Here is a 24022-nt window from a genome sequence, read left to right on the forward strand (position 1 = left end):
GCATGAAAGGAAGATACACAAGAAACCTAAGGTAATAAAGGGGAGGTGATGAGGTGAGTAGTGAAGGGAGAGGTAGGAAGGGACAAAAATGCGAAGACCCAGGAAAAAAGGAGGGGAACCGGGTAAAAGAAAAAGAGAGTATTATGCCAAATAACTTAGAGATTCAAAATTTACCAAAATGCTAAGGTCCTTTAACTCTGTTTGTCCATTTAGCGTTTGGTGTGGAAAACGAGTAATGTGTTGCATAATCTCAATCTCTTCTAAGATGTTTAGAGTGTGGCTCTTGTTTTCTCGGCGTAAAACTTTTAAGTTAGAACGGATATTGATGACGGAATGCCCTTGCTTACGGAAGTTCGTAGTCATCTAAGAATAAAGGACAAAATACAGCTAAAGCGGTTTATTAAAGCCCGAGACCTTGGATTCCGGTCCTCTCTGCCTCAAAACAAACAAAATGCCTGTTTAGAGACTGGCAGACCAGCTATGCTTTTTGTTTCATTCTATTTCTCTTCTTTTTAAATGGGTAACTTCTTATTTAAAAAATCATAGCTTCTTCATTTCTCAATCTCAGTTACACTTTTTTGAATAATTGAACTTGTAAAATAAGCTCTATGTAATTTTCGTAAAAAAATATTATCAAGTGATAATATACATTCCTCATTTCTCAATCTCAGTTACACTTTTTTGTACAATTGAAATTGTGAAATAAGCTCTATCCATTTTTTTAATATTATCACGTAATAATATTTTTAACACGGTTGCAATTCTCTCGCGGCAAATACGTCAGCTATAGTGAAAGTCATATGTCTTAGGATTGTTCCCGGATAACACCCATAAACGCCACACGGAACACGTAAGAAAGGCGGTAACTAAACCATATGCTCAGTGTCATGGTGTTTCTTGTTGTTTTAGCAACAGTGTGTTCGCTATAGCGGTGTACTAGTAAGATCTGGTGACCAGCGGTAAACTTGCGTTTTCAAAAAAATGGTTCAAATGGCTCTGAGCACTATGGGACTTAACATCTGTGGTCATCAGTCCCCTAGAACTTAGAACTACTTAAACCTAACTAACCTAAGGACATCACACACATCCATGCCCGAGGCAGGATTCGAACCTGCGACCGGAGCGGTCACGCGGTTCCAGACTGAAGCGCCTAGACCGCACGGCCACACTGGCCGGCAAACTTGCGTTTTATTATTTTTTTATCCTGCCTAGTGGTGTATGAAGTCAGTTTATCTATGGCCGTCGAAAACGTTGCCTCACCTGCATCTACTAATTGTACTACAAATATGTCACGTGAAATGTTAACGAAATTAAAACAAGAGGCTCATAATGCTGTCATAAATGCCAAGTAAGACTTGAAGTTGAAAACTGATCTATTTTGATAATATTCATGCCCCATAAAGATCAAAGATCATAAAAGATTTTAACAGCTTAGCTATTTGTGGTAAGCAAACCATATTACCACGTCCACACAACAGTCACATCCAAATCCGAAGGCAGGGCCATCAGAGAAGTACATCGCTTAGAACTGAAAGACAGCGACAGACAGCCAGAACAGAATAGACCTCCTGAGTTGAGAGTGCAAGCATTTACACAAACATTGAATATTTCAAAATACACGAACAAAAGCACCTTCGAGAACTGATAAATGCTAAATAATTACTGGGGATCGGGTATGAACTGGTGACCCACTAAGCTGCACTGCATGCACCAAAGATCACCACAGTACACCTGAATGATTCAGTTTTAGTTTGTGAAGTTGCCAGAGAACGTCATGAAAAACGTGATGAAGAGGTGAATTTTCGACAAAAATGTTTTAAGTATGAAGTAAGAATCTTGAAACAAAATAGGACGGAAGAATTTTTTCTGCAAATAATTTAAGATCATCTCTTTCCCCCTTTCAGTCACATAAATTTACACAATTTTCCACAGAAGTGTGTCGTACTGAAAATAAAATGAAGTTTCTAATTTTTTTAAATTACTCTCCTGTAATATTTATTGGTGTGGACTTGCCCTTTTTTCCCCCTTGGCCTACGTGCATTTACTGGGATGGATTAGAAAAACTTTCAGATCAATGCTTGCTGTAAGGAATGATTGCTTATCCACTACATAAACAACTTTAACGTTAAGAGTGTAACTAAGACGATGATATGGTAGTCCTGGCGCACAACCGCAAGGTATTTAACTTCCGCTAGAGTGTTAACAGGGTGAAATGACCAGTATATTAGGCTGGCTATAGCATCGATGAACGATTATCGTAATCAATCAAAAATTACATAGTGTTACTCATGCACAGCCATTTTTAAGAGGAACGACGATATAAATGTAGTTGTAGCGAAGTGGAGGCCAGACTAATACAGACTGGACGAAAAGTCTTATCTACGTAGCTCACGTACAAAATACTCCTCAGACTGATAGGTCTTCTGTTTGGGATACTCAGTAATTTGATATAATGCTAGAATGTAGTCTTCCAAATACATGCTGTTCGGATAATTGTTATTGTATCTATGCTTTATCAGAAAGTTTAATGACTTGCCACAGTTACTGAAGGTGCTTAATGTGAGTTATAAAGGACTTTTAATTTGGCCTTCACCGCATACTGGTATAATGGAAAGTGACGAGCATTTCTGGTTCCAGATAAAACACACGGTCTTGTCATACCGGTTGGGAAAGCCGGTTTACGTAGTCGAGGATAACAGGACCAACTCCATCCGGATATAGCTCTGAAGAACTTGCATTCAGACTCCTTTCTGTCTTTATTCTCGTTTACACGACCTACTGTAACCAGGTATCTGTTCGGATGCGCATACCGCAATAATGCTGACTTTACCTTAAAACGCTGCGCCGTTACGGAAATACACGGACATCCACAACTATATTACTATTTCCGTCTGTCGTTGCGTTACAAGCGATTGATAATGACGATTATTAGTGTTTAAGTCAATATTATTACCAGGGCGGAATGACACTATTTCGCCTAGAACGCGCAGTATCGTAGGGACGGTAGATATTTTGTTGGCAGCTGCAGGGGCAAAGGATGGCAGTTGGCAGTCTTTCGGCTTTACAGAACAACTACACGTGTATCCTGCATTTAACGAACCGACAGCAGACTTACTTCTGAGTCATCACCGTTTCATTTACATTAACAAAGATCGCTTCCGGAATTACAGAAAATTGTCATAACGTTTCATGAAGACTCTGCTAGTACACTTCATTCAATGGAATCTCTTCGTGGTCAGACTATAATTCTTGTATTACCTACACTGATTAACCAAAATTATAGCCTAAATGCTTACTACACTACTGGCCACTAAAATTGTTACACCACGAAGATGACGTGCTACAGACGCGAAATTTAACCGACACGAAGAAGATGCGGTGATATGCAAATGATTAGCTTTTCAGAGCATTCACACAAGGTTGGCGCCGGTGGCGACACCTACAACGTGCTGACATGAGGAAAGTTTCCAACCGATTTCTCACACACAAACGGCGGTTGACCGGCGTTGCCTGGTGAAACGTTGTTGTGATGCCTCGTCTAAGGAGTACAAATGCGTACCATCACGTTTCCGACTTTGATAAAGGTCGGATTGTAGCCTATTGCGATTGCGGTTTATCGTATCACAACATGGTGCTCGCGTTGGCCGAGATCCAGTGACCGTTAGCAAAATATAAAATCGGTGGGTTCAGGAGGGTAATACGGAACGCCGTGCTGGATCCCAACGGCCTCGTATCACTAGCAGTCGAGATGACAGGCATCTATCCGCATCGCTGTAACGGATCGTGCAGCCACGTCTCGATCCCTGAGTCAACAGATGGGGACGTTTGCAAGACACCAACCATCTGCACGAACAGTTCGACGACGTTTGCAGCAGCATGGACTATCAGCTCGGAGACCATGGCTACGGTTACCCATGACGCTGCATCACAAACAAGAGCGCCTGCGATGGTGTACTCAACGACGAACCTGGGTGCACGAATGGGTAAACGTCATTTTTTCGGATGAATCCAGGTTCTGTTTGCAGCATCATGATGCTCGCATCCGTGTATGGCGACATCGCGGTGAACGCACATTGGAAGGGTGTATTCGTCATCGCCATACTGGCGTATCACTCGGCGCGATGGTATGGGGTGCCATTGGTTACACGTCTCGGTCACCTCTTGTTCGCATTGATATCACTTTGAACAGTGGATGTTACATTTCAGATGTGTTACTTCCCGTGGCTCTACCCTTCATTCGATCCCTGCGAAACCCTGCATTTCAGCAGGATAATGCACGACCGCATGTTATAGGTCCTGTATGGGCCTTTATGGATAGAAAAAATGTTCGACTGCTGCCCTGGCCAGCACATTCTCTAGATCTCTCACCAATTGAAAACATGTGGTCAATGGTGGCCGAGAAACTGGCGCGTCACAATATGCCAGTCACTACTCTTGATGAACTGTGGTATCGTGTTGTAGCTGCATGGGCAGCTGTACCTGTACACGCCATCCAAGCTCTGTTTGACTCAATGCCCAGGCCGTTATTACGGCCAGAAGTGGTTGTTCTGGGTACTGATTTCTCAGGATCTATGCACCCAAATTGCGTGAAAATGTAATCACATGTCAGTTCTAGTATAATATATTTGTCCAATGAATACCCGTTTACCATCTGCATTTCTTCTTGGTGTAGCAATTTTAATGGCCAGTAGTGTAGCTTTTTGCTCAATCTTTGGAACTCTGTACAGCTTTTCGAAGGTACGTGGCACAAATTGTCTTCGCATTGCTCACTCAGTTCCTGAAAACTGCTGTCCAGTGCTCCGTGGTTCGCTATCTGACGCCCCATAGCATCCCAGATGCGGTCCATCAAGTTTAGATCGTGCTAGTTTTGTGGCCTAGACACAAACGGGAGTTCACTATCATGCTACTCAGGCCGCTGCAGGACGATGCTGGCCTTGCGACACGGACAATTACCTGCTCTAAAAAACCATCGCTGTCAGAGAAGACATGGAGCATCATGGGATGCAGGTGGTCCGCATTATAGGTCACGTAGTCTATAGGTTTCATGCTGTCACCGATTGCTACTACAGATCGAACTGAAGGCTATGTGAACGTCATCCATGGTATAATACACCCCACTGGCCTACGTGCATGCCGAGGTGCATGTTTCGAGCAGTCGTTCGCCTGGATAATGGTGTAACTGGACATGACCTCGACCTGGTGTAACAACAAAAGTGACTCGACAGACAAATCGACACTTTCTCATTGTTCCACGGCCCAATATGACTAATCCTGTGCCCATAGCAATTGTAACGGAGGATGACGTTGGGTCGACACGGGAACGAATAGGAATCGTCTGCTTGAGCAGCCCCATGTTTAGCACTACGCGCATAGACGTGTCCACCGAAACACTTGCGCCAGGGCCAGTGCTGTACCGTGGGATCGTATCTGCCACACATTGCTGTCTGCTCTGCTTTGCAGAACTGGGAAGCAACCGAATTCCACGTTCTGTAATGACATCCAATACATTGTCGCTTCTTCAAGCTTTCACCATCCTTCCACCAGTTTCCATAGATGACGACGACAGTAGCACACACACAGCCGACCAGTTCCGCCGTTTCCGACATTCCCGTTCCTAGACACTGGATCGCAATCAGGGCTTCCTGAAAGTCGCTTGCGTTCGTGTATTTTTCCACTTGTGTTTCGTGTAATCACCAGCATGATCCCCATTCGTCTTTGCTCCTCTTATATACTCATATACTCATTATGTCCCCTAGCCGTGTTCAGTCTCGCGGTGGATGGAGATATAATATTTTGGCTCAACAATGTATATCATAAACAAAATTTCTGAATGAACACTTTTTTGTTTGTAAGTTGATTTTAAGTAAAAGTAATTCTGTTTCAGTAGTTGGCAACATACACTCTCTCCATTGTCAGCTTAACATGGATGTAAACATCACACAATGTATCCCTCTGCGATATCTGACACGTTACTGCATACTATTTTCCGCGTAACTCTGACGTATTTTACGTTTTTATTGTAATTCTTGCATGTGCTTTGGTCAAATGTGGCCACTTTAACGGACGCTAGAATTCGTCATTATTGTTAGCCTACTGTTAAATACTCTGACATGGTGTTTATACACCACATGTTGAAGTCAAATGAATTAAATACTTGCACGGAAAATAGAGCAACAATTCTCTGAAACTGGTAATAAATATAAATAAACTTTAGCAGTTACACGGTTAAAAGTTTTCCTCTTTTATAATTAAGAGGTACAAGAACTGATCCGTAGAATTACATAAAGATCAATATCCTTAACACGCCCCCACGTACCATGGACCTTGCCGTTGGTGGGGAGGCTTGCGTGACTCAGTGATACAAACAGCCGTACCGTAGGTGCAACCACAACGGATGGGTGTCTGTTGAGAGGCCAGACAAACGTGCAGGTCCTGAAGAGGGGCAACGGCCTTTTCAGTAGTTTCAGGGGCAACAGTCTGGATGATTGACTGATCTGGCCTCGTAACAGTAACCAAAACGGCCTAATTGTGCTGGTACTGCGAACGGCTGAAAGCAAGGGTAAACTAGAGCCATAACTTTTCCCGAGAGCATCCAGATTCAATGTATGGTTAAATGATGATGGCGTCCTCTTGGGTAAAATATTACGAAGGTAAAATAGTCCTCCATTCGGATCTCCGGACAGGGACTACCCAGGAGGACGTTGTTATCAGGAGAAAGAAAACTGGCGTTCTACAGATCGGAGCGTCGAATGTCAGATCCCTTAATCGAGCAGGTAGGCTAGAAAATTTAAAAAAGAAAATGAATAGGTTGAAGTTAGATATAGTGGTAATTAGTTAAGTTCGGTGGCAGGAGGAACAAGACATCAGGTCAGGTGAATACAGGGTTATAAATACAAAATCAAATAGGAGTGATGCAGAAGTAGGTTTAACAATCAATAAAAAATAACAGCGCGGGTCAGCTACTAGGAACAGCATAGTGAACGCATTATTGTAGCCAAGATACATACGAAGCCCACAACTACCACAGTAGTACGTGTTTACATATCAACTAGCTCCGCAGAGGACGAAGAGATTGAAGAAATGTAAAATGAGATAAAAGAAATTACTCAGACAGTGAAGGGAGGCGAAAATTTAACAGTCGTAGGTGACTGCAATTCGATATTAGTAAAAGGAAGAGAAGGAAATGTAGTAGGTGAATGGGGAATGGGGGTAAGGAATCAAAGAGGAAGCCGCCTGGTAGGATTTTGCACAGAGAATAACGTAATCACATCTAACACTTGGTTTAAGAATCATGAAAGAAGGTTGCATGAGTGGAAGAGGCCTGGAGATACTGGAAAGTATCAGGTAGATTATATAATGGTAAGACAGAGATTTAGGAACCAGGTTTTAAATTGTAAGATATTTCAGGGGCAGATGTGGACTCTGACCACAATCTATTGGTTATGAAATATAGATTATAACTGAAGACACAGCAAAAGGGGGGAATTTAAGGAGATGGATCCGGATAAACTGAAAGATCGAGAGGTTGTAGAGAGTTTCAGGGAGAGCATTAGGGAACGCTTGACAAGAAGTGGGGAAAGAAATACATTAGAAGAATATAGGGTAGATTTGAGAGATGAAATAGTGAATGCAGCGGAGGATCAAGTAGGTAAAAAGACGAGGGCTAGTAGAAATCCTTGGGTAACAGAAGAAATGTTGAATTTAATTGATGAAAGGAGAAAATATAAAAATGCATTTAATGATGCAGGCAAAAAGGAATACAAACGTCTCAAAAATGAAATCGACAGGAAGTGCAAAATGGCTAAGCAGGGATGGCTAGAGGACAAATGAGGATGTAGATTCATATATCAGTAGGGGTAAGATAGGTACTGCCTACAGGAAAATTAAAGAGACCTTTGGAAGAAAGAGAACCACTTGCAAGAATATCAAGAGCTCAGATGGAAACCCAGTTCTAAGCAAAGAAGGGAAAGATGAAAAGTGGACGGAGTATATAGAGGTTCTATACAAGGGCGATGTACTTCAGGGCAATATTATGAAAATGAAAGAGGACGTAAGTGCAGATGAAATGGGAGATATTATACTGCGTGAAGAATTTGACAGAGCGCTGAAAGACCTAAATCGAAACGAAGCCTCAGGTATAGACAACAATTCATTAGAGCTACTGACAGCCTTGGGAGAGCCAGTCCTGACAAAACTCAACCATCTTGTGAGCAAGATGTATGAGAAGGGCGAAATACCCTCAGACGTCAAGAAGTATAGAGTAATTCCAATCCCATAGAAACAAGTGCTGCCTGGTGTGAAAATTACCGAACTATCAGCTTAATAACTCACGGCTGCAAAATGCTGACACGAATTGTTTACAGACGAACGGAAAAACTGGTAGAAGCCGACCTTGGGGAAGATCATTTCGGATTCCGTAGAAATATTGGAACACGTGAGTCAATACTGACCCTACGACTAATCTTAGAAGATAGCTTAAGGAAAGGCAAACCTATGTTCCTACTATTTGTAGACTTAGAGAAAGCTTTTGAAAATGTTGACTGTAATGCTCTCTTTCAAATTCTGAAGGTGGCAGGGCTAATATACAGGGAGCGAGATGCTATTTACAATTTGTACAGAAACCAGATCGCAGTTGTAAGAATCGAAGGAAACTGTGGTTTGGAAGGCAGTGGGACAGGTTTGTAGCCTATCCCCGATATTATTCAATCCGGATATTCAACAAGGGGACCTGGAAGAGCGGTTGAGCGGAATGGACAGTCTCTTAAAGTGAGGTTATCAGATAAAAATCAACAAAAGCAAAACGAGGATAATGGAACGTGGGCGAATTAAATCAGGTGACGCCGAGGGAATTAGATTAGGAAATAAGACACTTCAAGTAGCAGATGAATTTTGCTATTTGGTCAGCATAATAACTGATGATGGTCGAAGTAGAGAGCATATAAAATGTATACTGGCGATGGCAAAGCTTTACTGAAGAAGAGAAATTTGTTCACATAGAGTATAGATTCAAGTGTGAGGAAGTCTTTCCTGAAAGTATTTGTATGAAGTGTAGCCACGTATAGAAGTGAATTATGGCCGATAAACAGTATAGACGAGAAGAGAATTGAAGCTTTCGAAATGTGATGCTACAGAAAAATGCTGAAGATTAGATGGGCAGATCACATAACTAATGAGGAGGTACTGAAAAGAATTGAGGAGAGGACGAATTTGTGTCACAAATTGACTAGAAGAAGGGATCGGTTGGTAGGACATGTTCTGAGGCATCAAGGGATCACCAATTTAGTATTGGAGGGCAGCGCGGAGGGTAAAAATTGTTGAGGGAGACCAAGAGATGAGTTCGTTAAGCAGATCCAGAAGGAAGTAAGGATGTAGGGTGCAGTACTTACTTTGAGATTATGAAGCTTGCCCAGGATATAGTAGCATGGAGAACTGCATCAAACCAGTCTCTGGACTGAAGACAAAAACAACGACGTCCTTAACATCGGTTTGTTGCGAAATTCGTGAACATATTCTGAACTATAATAAATTTCCCTGAGCTGGAAAAGTTTGTCCACAAATCAGCAATGACTGAGAAAGCATCGCTCATGCGAAACTAAGTTGCAGTTTTCTAACACGATATCCTGCGAACCGTGGATGAAGGGCAACAGGCAGATTCCATATTCCTAGCTTTCCGGACATGGTAGCCCACTGCTAACTGTTAGCGAAGGTGTGAGTGTACAGCTAGGCTCCCAGATATATGAGTAGCTTGAAAACTTCTGAAGTAATAAAGCGCAGTACGTCGTCGACGACGAAACAAGGATTTCTTCAGGAATGCCCCAGGAAAGTGTGATTGGACCGCTCTTATCCTCTACTTACGTGTACATATATGATCTGACAGACAGGGTGAGAAGCCATCTATGGCTGTTTGCTGATGACGCTGTGGTGTGTGAGGATGTGTTGTAGCTAGATGACTGTGAGAGAATACAAGATAGTTTAGAAAAAATGTCTTATTCGTTTGACGAATAGCAGCTTCTTCTAAATTTAGAAAAATGTATGTTAATATAGTTGAGTAGGAAAAATAATATAATGTTCGAATGCAGGGTTAGAAGTGTTCTGCCTGACACAGTCATGTCGATTAAATATCTGGGTGTGACGTTGCAAAGCGATATAAAACGGAATGAGCGTGTAGGAACTGAACGGAAGGTGAATTTCCGACTTCGGTATATTGAGAGAATTTTAAGAAAGAGTGGTTCATCTGTATAGAAGGCCGCATTCAGAACACCAGTGCGACCCATTCTTAAGTACTGCTCGAGTGTTTGGGATCCCCATGAGATTGGACTAAAGGAAAACACGGAAGCAATTCGAAAGTCTGCTGCCAGATCTGTTACCTGTAAATTCAGTCATCACGCGAGTGTTACAGAGATGTTTCGTGAACTCAAATGGGAAATCCTTGGAGGGAAGACGACGTACTTTTCACAGAACACAACTGAGCAAGTTTAGAGAACCAGAATTTGAGGCTGACTGCAGAACTATTCTTCTGCTGCCGACGAACATTTCGCGTGAGGACCACGAAGATAAGAGAAATTAAGGTTCCTACAGCGGTTTCTTTTTCTGCATACAAAAATTCAATAATAGCACGCTGCTTGTAACGTGAGTCGTATGTAGATACCATTTTGACCCTCTACTACGGCTCTGCCTTCTGCCAGAACAGCTCGAAACTTCACCGGCGCACAGAAAAAACATCATATGTGAAGCACCAACAAGGACGTTTGTCTGTGATTATTGATGGCTTTTTAAATCAATGTGGGCATTACTTATTGAACGACTCTCGTACATTTTTTGAATGAAATATAGCGTATGCTTCTTGGCAGATTAGTTGGCCAAGAACCTTTCAGAAGCTATTTATAATACTTGAGGATGGATAGAAGCAAAATTTACCTTCTCTGTATCATCGCACACTAGAAAACCTTCCTCGAAGAATAAATGCTATAACGAACAGCTAAGTGTATCTAGAGGCTGTTGACCACATAATGCAGTTGCAGGTTAACAGTCGCTGCATTAAGGTACATTCGCACACGAATAAACCAATCTCACAATGCAGCTGTTTAGTCGCCCTAAAGAGAATAGGTGTAAAGACGGTCAAAACGTTAGCTTTAAAATCGTTTTATAACTACGTGGCCCAACGCTCAAAACTATTTTAGACGAACTAACACCGAGTGTGGAAGCCTACGAATTTAAACAGGGCTTTCTTTTATTGCAATAGCGACTCAACGTCGTCTGCAGTCAGACAGCCGATAGACAACGTTCCTCGGTAGTTCGCTACTGCTGGAAAAAGATTACGGTACGTCTGAAACACATCCTAAACAAAATGCTACATTCTGTGTTCTTCAATAGTTGTTCCATACAGTGAAATATACACGTACACAAGCCATTCCGGACCTCTGGCATGAAAATTATACAGAGGAAAGGGACATTAAAACGTAATATTTTTAGATACGGAAGCAATGGTGGCGGTGTGATGTCTTGAATGAGCAATGTGTTAAAAATTCGTTTATTAGCTACCTACGTTTCACAACAAACAATGGCTTAAAACATCAGATTTGGCGACATCTGTAAAAACAGTACACAGTTATCGGTGGTGTAGACACGGTGGTGTTTCTCACTCGTTACATTTAGCTGACGAGTAGCTGATCTGGAGTATTGCTCGTTAAGAAGACTTACAGACACACTGTTGATGTATCTTGGAGCGGGATGTAGTGCCTGACAGTGAAACTAATATTATGAGAAATTGTTCATCCACACGTGGACGCCAGAAGAATTTTGAAGAGAATCAGCATCCGCACATATACTTAGCAAGCATCTTATGGTCCGTGCCGGAGGTTACATTGTACTTCAGCCAGTCATTGCATTTCCCGATTCGCATTCACAATTGGAGCGAGGGAAAAACGACTATCTATGTTCTTCCGTAAAGGCCCCCTTTTGTTTAATTTGCTCGTACAGTCCTCATGTAAGAGGTATATTGGTGGCAGTAGGACCATTCGACAACTTGCCGCATATGTATATTTTCTAAACTTTCTTAATAATTTTTGCGAAAAGAAATTCTCCTTCCTTCCGGTGATCCCAGTTTGAGTTCACGGAGCATCTCCGAAACACTCATGTGTTGATCGAAGCTACCGGTAACAAATCTAGCAGCACGCCTCTGAATTGCATAAATACGTTCCTTTAACCCGACCTGGTGAGGAAATGGCTCTGAGCACTATGCGACTTAACTTCTGAGGTCATCAGTCGCCTAGAACTTAGAACTAATTAAACCTAACTAACATAAGGACATCACACACATCCATGCCCGAGGCAGGATTCGAATCTTAGCGCCTGGTGAGAATCCCAAACACTTGATCAGTATTAAAAAACAGGTTGTAGAAATGTTTGTACGCAGTCTCCTTTTTTTATGGACCAGCTTTCCTAGAATTGCCTCAATTAAACCTCAGTCGACCATTGACCGTCTCTACAACCGACTTGTATGTTTCTATTTCTCGTCGCTTTTTCAACGTTACACCTAGTTATAGAATCGACATGGCTATGTCAAACAGCACAGAAGTAATAACATGTTCGAAATTTATACAAGCGTTTTTCATGCTGATCTTCCTTAACGTAAATTTTGATACGTTTAAAGCAAGCTGTCATTCATCACACCAAACGAAATATCTACCCAAGTAAGCCTACATCCTCCTACAATCCTCAAAGGCGACACTTCCCGCGCTCTGCAGCGCCATCAGCAGACTCCCGCAGACCAATGCCAATCGTTTATGTATGTGGAGAATTTGAGCCGTTCTGTCACACTACTGTGGGGGCACTGCTGACAATCCCTTTGACTCCGTTCTGGACAACATACTGGTTCCTATTATTTAAAAAGCCTTCGAGTCACTCACATATCTGAGAACCTGTTCCATATGCTCGACCAGTTGTTAACAGTCTGCAGCGTGGTACAGTGTCAAATGGTTACCGAAAATTTAGGAATAAGAAATTTGCCTGTTTTCCTTAATCCGTGGTTCATAGGATAACGTGCGAGAAAAGGCCAACCTTTCTCACTCAAGAAAATTTATTATATTCGAACTAAACACACGTATAAGAGTTCTGCATCAAACTGACGTTATGCATATTTGTAATTTTCCGGATCTGTCCCTGTAACCATCTGTGCTTTTTTCTCTCTCTATAAACCTTGAACGGGAGTTAATCGTGGCCTGGCAGAGGGGTTGAAAAGTCGATTATTCTAGAACTTTGTACAAGAACAACTACGAAGTTTTTCCGCTCAGATACAACGGCTACGAAATCCTGAAGACTTATTTAATGACAAATTTCTCCCAGCGGGAATGCTAATAAGTGAAATTAATACACCGAAACTCGATCGTTAAGGTTAGGAGGAATTGGCTGAGCTTCCCGACAAAGAATTACATGCGCAGCAGACTATGAGGAGATGGAATTGAATCGCAGAGGAACGGTTTACCGATAACTATCCTTCAGCTGGCTCGTATAGCACGTGGAGAGCACTAGTGGAGCGGCGATTACGCCAATATCATATACGATGCGAATAAGCAACGTCATCAAATGTCAATCAGTTCACGCATTTTGTCATAATTTATACCATGAGACTGCCAATCACCGCTCTGAACAGTTAGTATATCACAAAGTCGTGGCATAATGATATGCACGTACATATGGCGGCAGTACCGCGTACGCGAGATACAAAAGGTCAGTGCATTCATGGAGCTGTCATTTGTACTCAGGTGATTCATGTGAAAATCTTCCCCATCTGGATGTGGCCACACGGTGGAAGTTAACAGACTTTGGAAACGGAATGGTAGTTGAAGCTATACGCATGGTACCTTCCATTTCGGAAATCATTAGGGGATTAATTATTCCGAGACCCACGGCGTCAAGAGTGTACCGAGGATACCAAATTTCAGGTATTAACTCTCACCACGGACAACACTGTGGTCGACTGCTTTCACAGAACGCTAGAGGACAGCGGCGTTGGCTTCGAGTTATAAGCGCTAACAGACAAGCAAAACTGCGTGTAATGACAGCATAAATCAGTGTGGGACGTACGACGAACCTATCCGTTAACACAGTGCGGCGAAACTTGGGGTTAAGGGGCTATAGCAGCAGCGAGTGCCTTTGTTAACAACACGGCGTAGCCTGCAGCGCCTCTCCTGCTCTCATGACCACAGTGTTGGATCCTGAGACACTGTGCGAGCTCTTGGTGGCCCCATAATGGCGCGAACCATGCGTGCATTGAATGGACTGGGTCCTCTACTCCAACTAAACTGATCATTGACTGTAAATGGTTACGGTCCGTTACTGGGAGACCATTTGCAGGCATTCATAAACTTCACGTTCCCAAACAACGTTGGTATATTTGTGGATGACAATGCGCCAAGTCATCTGGCCACAATTGTTCGCAATTGGTTCGAAGAACATTATGGACAGTTCGAGCGAATTATTTCGCTAACCAGATGGCCCGACGAGAATCCCGTCGAAAATATACAGTACATAATCAGGAGGTCAGTGCACGGGTAACTAATTATGGACGACTATGGAGACAGCATGGCTCAATATTTATGCAGGGGCTTCCAATGACTTCTTGAGTGCATGCCTCGTCGAGCTGCTGCAAAAAGAGGTCCGAAACTATATGAGGAGGTATGCCATGAAATCTGTCGCCTCAGTATAAGTTGTTTTGTTTGTTTAAGTAATATCCCATACCAACCAACTGTTCCTAATCTCAATGTATTCAATCTAGAACCTTCGAAAGCTTCAAAATTTTGACCATGTGTACCAGGCGGAAATGTATTTTGATCAGTGGTTTAAACTTGCAACTGTGGTTGTCTAGTGGGCAGAGCACTAGACTCCGGTCTTGGAGATCTTGGTTTGAGGCCTCATTAGGGGCAGGAAAGTTTCCTCGTTCCAGTCTCTTTAGGAAGACCCCAGCTCTACTCAGTTTGATATCAGATCAGTACTGGAGACCTTTCCCAGGGCTAAAAATCGGCCGGAGGAACGGGCCTGTCTCCATACGCCTTCCAGTTCTGCTGTGAAGGAAGGCTGTACTCTGCTCACAGTCAAGCCGATACCAGGTCACCGGTCTGCGCAACAGACGTTATCTTTTCCTTTCCTAGCTAAAGTTTGGCTCCTCCCGTATCGATGTACAACATTATCTCACCAAAATTCTAACAAACTTCTCGTAACTGTGTTTTGTTTCACTATACAGTTTCAAGTACAAAGGTTCTGCGCTAAACAGTATGGTACTATAGCAGCAGACCAACTCACGCAGCTGGGCTGGGGCAGCTGCAGCAGCAGCAGCCATCAGCAAGACGACGGAGACTGCGGAAGACGGAGGAGACACCATGGCGGGAGTAGTCCGCGGGAGTGACGAAGGCGGTGAACACTACCGGGCCTTTTGAGACTGGAGTGACTTTTATTGCGCTCCGTCCAGAACTCGTCAAGGTGACAACGTGCCACCCTCTGGCTGGCTGGCCAATCAACGGTCTCCGCGGAAACACGTAACTGGGCCTCTCGCGCAACTGCACTCCCAAGGACAAGTGCGAAATTTACCTGAACATCCACATTTTTGCATTACAAATATGCCGCGAGCATTGAGGACAAAGAAACTGCAGTGCCATACACAGAATGCCAGGAAAGCATGAAACATTGACAAAAACATACTGTCGTTTGATCATTGAACAGAGTCACGTAGACAAACAGCTGAAAGAGTTGAAAACAAATATGTCACCAGGTCCGAATGGAATGTCAGTTCGCTTTTGCGAAGAATATCTACGTCACTGGCGCCTTACTTAGCTTGCATTTATCCCAGCAAAAAGTCCTAAACGACTGGAAAAAAGCACAGACGACTCCTGAGTATGAGAAGGGTAAAAGAACCGACCCTCAACATTACGGACCAATATCCTTAACATCGGTTTGCTGCAGAATTCTTGAACATATTCTCATATTCGAGACGGAAAAGCTTCTGTCAACAAATCAGCAGAGCTTTAGAAAGCCTCGCCCTTGCGAAAGTCAGCTTTCTCTTTTCTGACATGATATTCTGAGAAGTATGTATGAAAGCCAACGGACACAGTACATACAGATTTTCGAAAAGCAAAGATTACAATTAGCACTTACGCGTTGGTAGTACGGAGTGCCCATGAAAATTTTCGTCTTCGCTGCTTCACTGTTCTGCTGTGTTTAGATCATTTCTTTCTCAGCAATCTGTTTTGGCTTTTGTCGGTTCATCATGTAGTATTTACTAACATGATTAGTTGCTCTCCTACCAATTTTAGATGATGGCTGCTAAAATCCATCAATGCCCCTGGGTATGGAACAAAATACGTAAACTTAGGAAAGTAACTAGGCACAGCTGCGTCGCCCATCCCAGATGCTTCGTTTGTTTTCTCGCGCAACACATCTTTGAAAATATTTTGTCCGTTATCACGGGAAGGGACACCAAATCCATTGGAGGAAGCCGCCGGCAGCAGCCAACAAGGAGAAACTACTCCTATTTCTATCTTTCCTTGTTTCTCCCTTTTTCGTTTTTATTCCCCTTTTTCCTCACCTCACATTTTCATTATTTACAGTTCTGAAATATTATTTTGTTTACATTTAGCGCCTTTCGTTAGCGATTATACCTGGGTTGCTATGTACAGTGTACTCTACAGCCCGGATATGATCGCACTTCTAGCTCACTGATTACTTAATGCGCGGTACTCGTGTATCCTACATGCCATGTCCAGGTATTTTTCTTGGCTAGAATAATACGAGGACGTGCTGAAAAGAAATGCCTTCGATTTTTTTTATTTGAAAACTGTTAAAGGTTTTTTGAATAAAATAAATGTTATTAATATCCTACCTGTTTATTCATCATGTCTGCATATTTGCAACCCTCTGCTGCTAGAGGGCTCCGTACTGTAGCGTGTAATATGGCAGTGTGTAACGTAACTACGTCGGTGCGTGAGAAACAGCGATCTGCAATTGCGTTTTGAATTCTAAATTTCGTTCGCACATGGAGCGCCTTCTTCTTCTGTTCGACAATGTCAGAACACACTCGAGCGCAGCGACGTCTGCAACTATCCAACGCTTTGCGTCCACCGTCGTCGATTATTCTCCATACAGTTCCGACTCGGTCCCATGCGACATTCATTTGCTTGCAGAACTTAAAGAACACCGTCGAGGACTTCACTCTGGTAGTGAGGAAGCAGCGCAAGTAATGGTGAGGTTCTGGCTCCGTCAACAAAGTCAAACATTCTACAGCGACGGTATGCTGGTCTCTCGTTGGGAGAAATGTATTCGTCAACAGGGTAACAATATCGAGAGATAAATACCTAAACATGAAGAATAAAGATGTAGAGTGTTAATAACGTTTGTTTTGCTTAAAGAGCTTTAAGAGATTTCACACAAAAAATTCGAAGGCATTACTTTCCAGTTCGGACAAGAAGAGAACAGAAGCTTTCGAAATGTGGTGCTGCAGAAGAATGCTGAAGATTAGATGGGTAGATCACATAACTAATGAGGAGGTATTGAATAGAATTGGGGAGAAGAGGAGTTTGTGGCATAACTTGACTAGAAGGAGGGATCGGTTGGCAGGACATGTTCTGAGGCATCAAGGGATCACCAATTTAGTGTTAGAGTGCAGCGTGGTGGGTAAAAATCGTGGAGGGAGACCAAGAGATGAACACACTAAGCAGATTCAGAAGGATGTAGGCTGCAGTACGTACTGGGAGATGAAGCAGCTTGCACAGGATAGAGTAGCATGGAGAGCTGCATCAAACCAGTCTCAGGACTGAAGACCACAACAACAACTTTCCAGAACGCCCTCGCAGTTTTAGTGAGATGTTTTTGAGATGTGCTGTATTACTACTCTGCAGGTCAAAGCCAGATTGTTTCTACACCTTTCACATATAACGCTGTGGGGCAGCATATTGAAAAAAATTGCACTCTCTACATTTATCAGTCCCCGACGCAATTATTTTGTTCAGTTTTTCTTCTGTTAGTATAGTTTCATAAACTATTTTGTAGCAGTTTCATGTTATGTCCGTTGTCAGAATAGTGTCGTGAACGTTATGTCAGATTATGATCGAGTCGTTAGATGGAGTCTTTACTTACATAAGGTTGACTATTCTAATGTTGCTCATCAGCTGGTGTAGTTTGGACGGTAGTTCGTTGCGGCATTGTGGGGCATTGTGAAGCAGTTATTTCTAGTAGAAACATCCTTGGGTCACCCTGTTTTGCATCTCCCCCAAATTTTTTGGAACTTTTATATTGTTCAGGATTACATCTCTAAAGCCCACTCTGAGTACCTGTGACACAGCTGCCTCGTTGTCCATATCAAAAAGTGTCTTGCATTTTGTTTCGACATCCGTTAAGGCTAAGGCTCCAATTTTCTTGTAAGAGAGTCATAACATTTATCACCACTTTCAAGATTTCACTCTACAGATGCACCAGCCTACTGCAGCCACTTATTTTCCTAGGTAGATTACAACTAGTGGAAGTATTTGTCCAACGCATCATAGTTTTAATAGTTTTTTGTTGTTGACATTGTCTACCCTCTGTATCAGATTCGGTACTCTGACTAAGATGTGTCACAGACAGTCTCTCGTAATCGCTAAAACTTTCTCCCAGTTGTCCGGCGTTGTTTTTAGGCCCCAGCTGCTCGTCTTTATGCCTAGTAGTTTCGTGTTATCGCATCAGTGAGTAGTTTTCGTACGTCTCTCCCGATTGGCATTGGGCTAGTTTTGCTGAGTGTTATCGCATCAGTGAGTAGAGTGTTTTCGTACGTCTCTCCCAATTGGCATTGGGCTAGTTTTGCTGAAGTTTAGGTTAGAGCAAGACGCTTTATCATATCACGCAAGCTGCTCACACCAGATGCAGCCGCCCGGTGACGGTATTTGATCGTCGAGTTCAGTATCAGACCAGACCATCACCCGCTGGGGACGGGTCAGCCGTGGTCCGGTGGGAGATGCCCTCTTTCTGCCTGAAGGCGTTAAGAGAACGTCATTAACAGACAGGCATTTATTGCCCTAAAATACACTATGTAGTTTTTCACGGCAGCCAGCAGTAGCTCCGGGCAATGCGCTTACACTTGCATGCGCCGCGACGGCTTGGCCGCTGTAAAGCGCGAGCTCAGCGCTCAGTGACGTCACGGCACGTTGGCCGCAGCTTTGGCGGTACTGTCTGCTTTGCCTATGGAGTTAGCAGCGCGAGGCAGTGGGTTGCCAGAGCGACCAGAGCGCTCTCGTGCACGTCATAGGCAGTGCCCCAGTAAGCAACCCTGGCTCTGCGCAGAGTGAGTAACATTGGACTAAGTCACACTGGGACCTCCAAAAGAGGTAGGACCAGCAGCCTACAGAAACAGAAGGCTGGCGGCCACTGCAGCGTGCCCCTCCACGATGACAGTTATTGATTGCTCCCTGGCCCACCTGTTAGGCCTCCGAAAGACTTAATCGTGAACGTTGCACACAGCTTCCCCTCAAAGTCTTTATTCGAATGGCAACACTGCGGCCTACAATGACAAACTCCCACTCGCAGGACTCGCTGTTCCATCAGAGCTCGATAACGGCCTCCACAGACAGAGGACGGACCGACACACGTCCTACCTCCACTTTTGTTGGCTACAAACTGAGTGGAAATAGATCAAGCCACTAAGTAATATTTTTACAGGAACTATCTCATACACATTGACACTGAGAGGTGACAGTGACTTCACTTGGCCTGCTTTTCTCGACTGCTCAGTTTTCTGGCCACTTCGGCAGTTGCTGAAAGACGTCTTAACTTCGCCTTTCAGAAGCAGAGGTGGACGTATTCCGCAGCGTCAGTACTATGAATAATCGTTGTTACGCCAGATTTGCGGTTGTTACTTCACTCCTCGTCGTCAAGACAGTGACAGTGACATCCCATCTCTATGATGTCATTTGCTATACTGGCGTTCTAGACACCCAGCTCTTATGGAGTTTAACAATTCCCTCCGTCTTGTGCACGCATTACATGTAACATCAGCAGTCCTTCCTTGGTGGCATTCCGCCTGGCAATTGCGCATTGACGTACTTTGGTCATTACTTATGCTACAAAGGCAAAACTTCCAAAATTCTACTTCATTCCCAAGCCTATTATTTCCCGTCGCTTTACTGCTATTGACCTCCCTTAGGTCCTGCTCCAATGGTACGACGGCACCTACGTAGCCTGTGTATGCTATGCTTAGAGTACAAGAGTAATGTCTTAACTTATAAATTCATCATTCAGACTGGAGGCTCAATTGTTATAACGAAGAGTGGCACTGACATGGGACAGTCTGTCGAAGCGACGTATTCTGAAAAGATGAAGACAGATAGTCACAAATGTGGCAGTTTGTGGGGCCTGAACAAAGATTTATAAATTCTTAATACCATCAAGAGAAGGAAATTCGAACACTTGGGTCACATAATGCACAGTAACAAATACAACCTGTTCAACTACTACTTCAAGGGAAGGCTGAAGGCAGGCGTGGAGGAGCACGTAAAACATTATCCTATCTAAAGAACTTGAGCCAATGGCTTGGAATGAGTACAGAACCGCTGTTCAGAAGAGCCACGGACAAGCAACAGATCATGAGCTGATCTCCAATGTTTTTGGAGGACAAGGCACATAAAGAACAGGAAGAAGACGGACATGATATTTCACTATGTGATGTCTCTGTAATCAGCTAGACGTTAAACGTTGTTCGTCTTGGTACTGCTATTGGCTTTTATTTGCTTCGTGGACTTTCTGCTTTACGTCAAACAACGTACGTCAAACGACGACCGGTCCCTTGTGCCCAACGGCAGACTGAGGCTTTTCCATGCCTAGAAGTCACGTCGAGACCCCGTATGAACTCTTGTTCAGATCTCAGAAACTATACATTTCCGGAATTTAATGGAGTTGTTTTCTTTTTCATATGAATACTGCCAGCTCTCATAACAACCGATACTTTTTATACCCCATATTTCGTGATTCCACCTTTAGCTCCAGTATGGCCTAGATGTCAATGACATCCTACCAATGAGATAATCTGGCTGGTTGTTACAGTTCCGCAAGGATGTTCCACAAGGATGTTCCACAGTCAGTCAGTAATGAATTCTGGAAACAATAACACTCCAATTGTCAACACACAACAACCCACACGTTTCACTGTTTCCGTGTCTGCCCAACAGGAACTATAGACGTTGTTGAACTTGAGATCGCTACCGCAAAATGGGGCTTCTTCTTGTAGATAATCTGGCTCAACAAAAAGAAAAGTTAGAGCTTAACTTCTCACTAGAAACGACGTACTAAACCAAAATGAGTGGGACAGAGACTGTGGAGGAAGAGGAGGGTGAATGTAAGCTGAAGTGGCGCAAGAAAACTACAGAAGCCCTAAATCGGTATGGGCTTATGCGGATATTCACCCTACTTCTGCAGAATTCAAGTCCAGTAACTTAACGACCTACGTAAACATCTGTACACCGCAAGCCACCATATCGTGGCCATGGACGTTGCATAGCTCTCAGTATCATTTTTCTCCAAATTTTTCCATTCGTGGAAGATAAGCTGGAAGAAAACCTGTCCTTACCCCTCCGTGGACCCAGTTTGCTTTAGATCTAGCGATGTGATCACTGTGCGAAATGACGATTCGTTTTGAAACGTCCACTCGCGGAATTTTATCTTTTCTCCATGCAGAACGCCTCTCCCGTAACGTCTCCGAATTGCAGTTAGCTGAGCATATCTTTGACGTTCTCTCGCTCACTAAACAAACACGTGGCGAATCGTGAAGCCCTTCTTTGAATATTTTCTGTCTCTTCTATTGACTTGTAAGGTTACCAGAATAATGAACAGTACTGAATAATTCGTCAGTAGATGTTTTTGCAAGCGAATTACATTTCTTTGGGATTCTTCGAATAAATATTAATTTGGCATCTGTCTTCCGCACAGATACATACACTAACAACTCAAAACATTATCATCTTTGCCCACTGAGATACTGAATGTCGCCCTGTGGCGTCATGAGTACATAATGCAGTCCTAAAGTAGTACATACTGAGCAGAAACATACAGGTAATCATTCTAGCGACTATAAGGGTTGCAAATTGCAAAACCCAATGACATAAGCGACTTTGACAAAGAGCATGATTGTTATGATCCTGTACCTAGGAACGGGCGTTTCGGAAACTGCGACACCGGTCGGCTGTTCGTGTGCCACTGTCGTATCTATGGAAATGGCTGAAGAACGGTGAAGCCACGAGTAGGCCACAAGTTGTTGAGTATTCACGCCTCATCACAGATTGTGGGGGTCACCGGGCTAGCCCATTCTGTAAAGGAGATAGGCGATGATCTGTAACAGATCTCGTGGCAGAGAACAATGCTACTGCAGGTATAAGTGCTTCAGAGCAAAATCGCTCATTTTTGAACACGAGGCTCGCCACTTGTTCCTGTGTTGACCCTTCGCCATCACCAGTTACGACTGCAGTGGGTACGAGGTAGTCGAGATTGGAAAGGAGATCAAACGTGTGGCCCGTTCGCGTCAACGACGTTCCGTGTTAGAGATCGACGGTCGTGGTCGGATACGTCGTCATTCGGGCGAAAGCCTGCTCGAAGCGTACACTGTACCAGTGGACGCCGGGGCTTCCAGTGGACCAGTGGTAGTAATAGATGGCACCATGACAGCTGCGGGCTGTGTCAACATTATTGCGGAACACCCGCATGCCTTCAGCTTGATGCCTTCCCCACCAGTAATGGTATCGTCCAGCAGAATCACCGTCCGTGTCAGAAGGCCGGAATCGTGTTACGGTGGTTCGAGGAGCACGATAGAAAAATCACTTTGTCTTCTTGACTACAAAATTCGCCTAGTGTGAATCCTATTGAACACATCAGGGAAGCTATCGGACTCCAGTTCCGCTCTCATAAACCACCAGCCGTTAATTTATCCAAACTGTGTGACTGTGCGTAGGCCTCTAGCACCACACAAATCTGAAAACCTGCTAAATCCACGCCACGCAGAATCGCTACTGTTTAGTGTCACAAAGGTTAACCAACACACTACTAAGCAGGTGGTAATAATTTTTTGCTCATCAGTGTATATGTGGTCGCTCCATCTTAAATCGCACGTGACAAATACTCATGACTCATTCAAAGACTGATGGCCGATCTCGTTCACGTGTACGACATTACAAAAAAATGGCTCTGAGCACTATGGGACTTAACATCTGTGGTCATCTGTCCCCTAGAACTATTGAAACCTAACTAACCTAAGGACATCACACACATCCATGCCTGAGGCAGGACACGAACCTGCGACCGTAGCGGTCACGCGATTCCAGACTGAAGCGCCTAGAACCGCACGGCCACACCGGCCGGCACGACATTACATTTTGATCGTGTGAATCAGCATCCTATATTAGCACCTTGTGCTCCTGTACTGTTATTCTAGAGGATACATTTTGAAGCAAGTTTCTCGCGATTTCATCTCCTCGTACAGAACAGCAAGATGTGAGAACAGGCCCCTTTGACACTGACGTTAAGCTCTTAGTCATTTATTTATCTATTTGCGTCATCTGATTTCTCTCTTGTTTGATGCAGCCTACCATGATTTTAGCCCTCAAACCAATCTCCACAGCTCAGGTTAGCACTACACGAGACATTCTCAGTTTTTTTGCTGTATATATTCACATCTTTGCTTTTCACTATTACCTTTGTCATCTATGGCTTCGTCTAGAAACATGGAACTTATCCGCTTACCGTCTTAGTGCATACGATATCAACCTGCCCCTCTTTCTTGTCAGTGCTTGGCACGTATTCTTTACGCTCTTATTTTACGGAGACCCTGCTCATTTGGTATCGAATCAGTCTATTTAATTTACATTATGAGACCACAAGAATTAGGTTAGAGAGATTAGCACTCGTAGAGAAGCAACAGACAATCGTCTTACTCTCTCTCAACAGGTGAATGGAAAAGGATACAAATTTGATAATATTTGCAGGACTACCCTCCGCGATGTGCTATACTGAGGCTTGC

General features: G+C 43.5%; 1 protein-coding gene across 1 annotated transcript in view; it reads right to left on the minus strand.

Annotated features, from left to right (window-relative positions):
* LOC124711893 (protein takeout-like) overlaps window positions 1-15427 on the minus strand; it is a 49613-nt gene extending 34186 nt beyond the window's left edge. The window contains exon 1 of the mRNA XM_047242140.1: window positions 15301-15427. Within this exon, the coding sequence (XP_047098096.1) occupies window positions 15301-15379 (79 nt within the window). The 5' untranslated portion in view covers window positions 15380-15427. The remainder of the gene's footprint in view (window positions 1-15300) is intronic.
* Between the last annotated feature and the right edge of the window lie 8595 nt (window positions 15428-24022).

The sequence above is a fragment of the Schistocerca piceifrons genome, chromosome 8 (genome assembly GCF_021461385.2).
Source record: "Schistocerca piceifrons isolate TAMUIC-IGC-003096 chromosome 8, iqSchPice1.1, whole genome shotgun sequence".
Classification (NCBI taxonomy): domain Eukaryota; kingdom Metazoa; phylum Arthropoda; class Insecta; order Orthoptera; family Acrididae; genus Schistocerca; species Schistocerca piceifrons.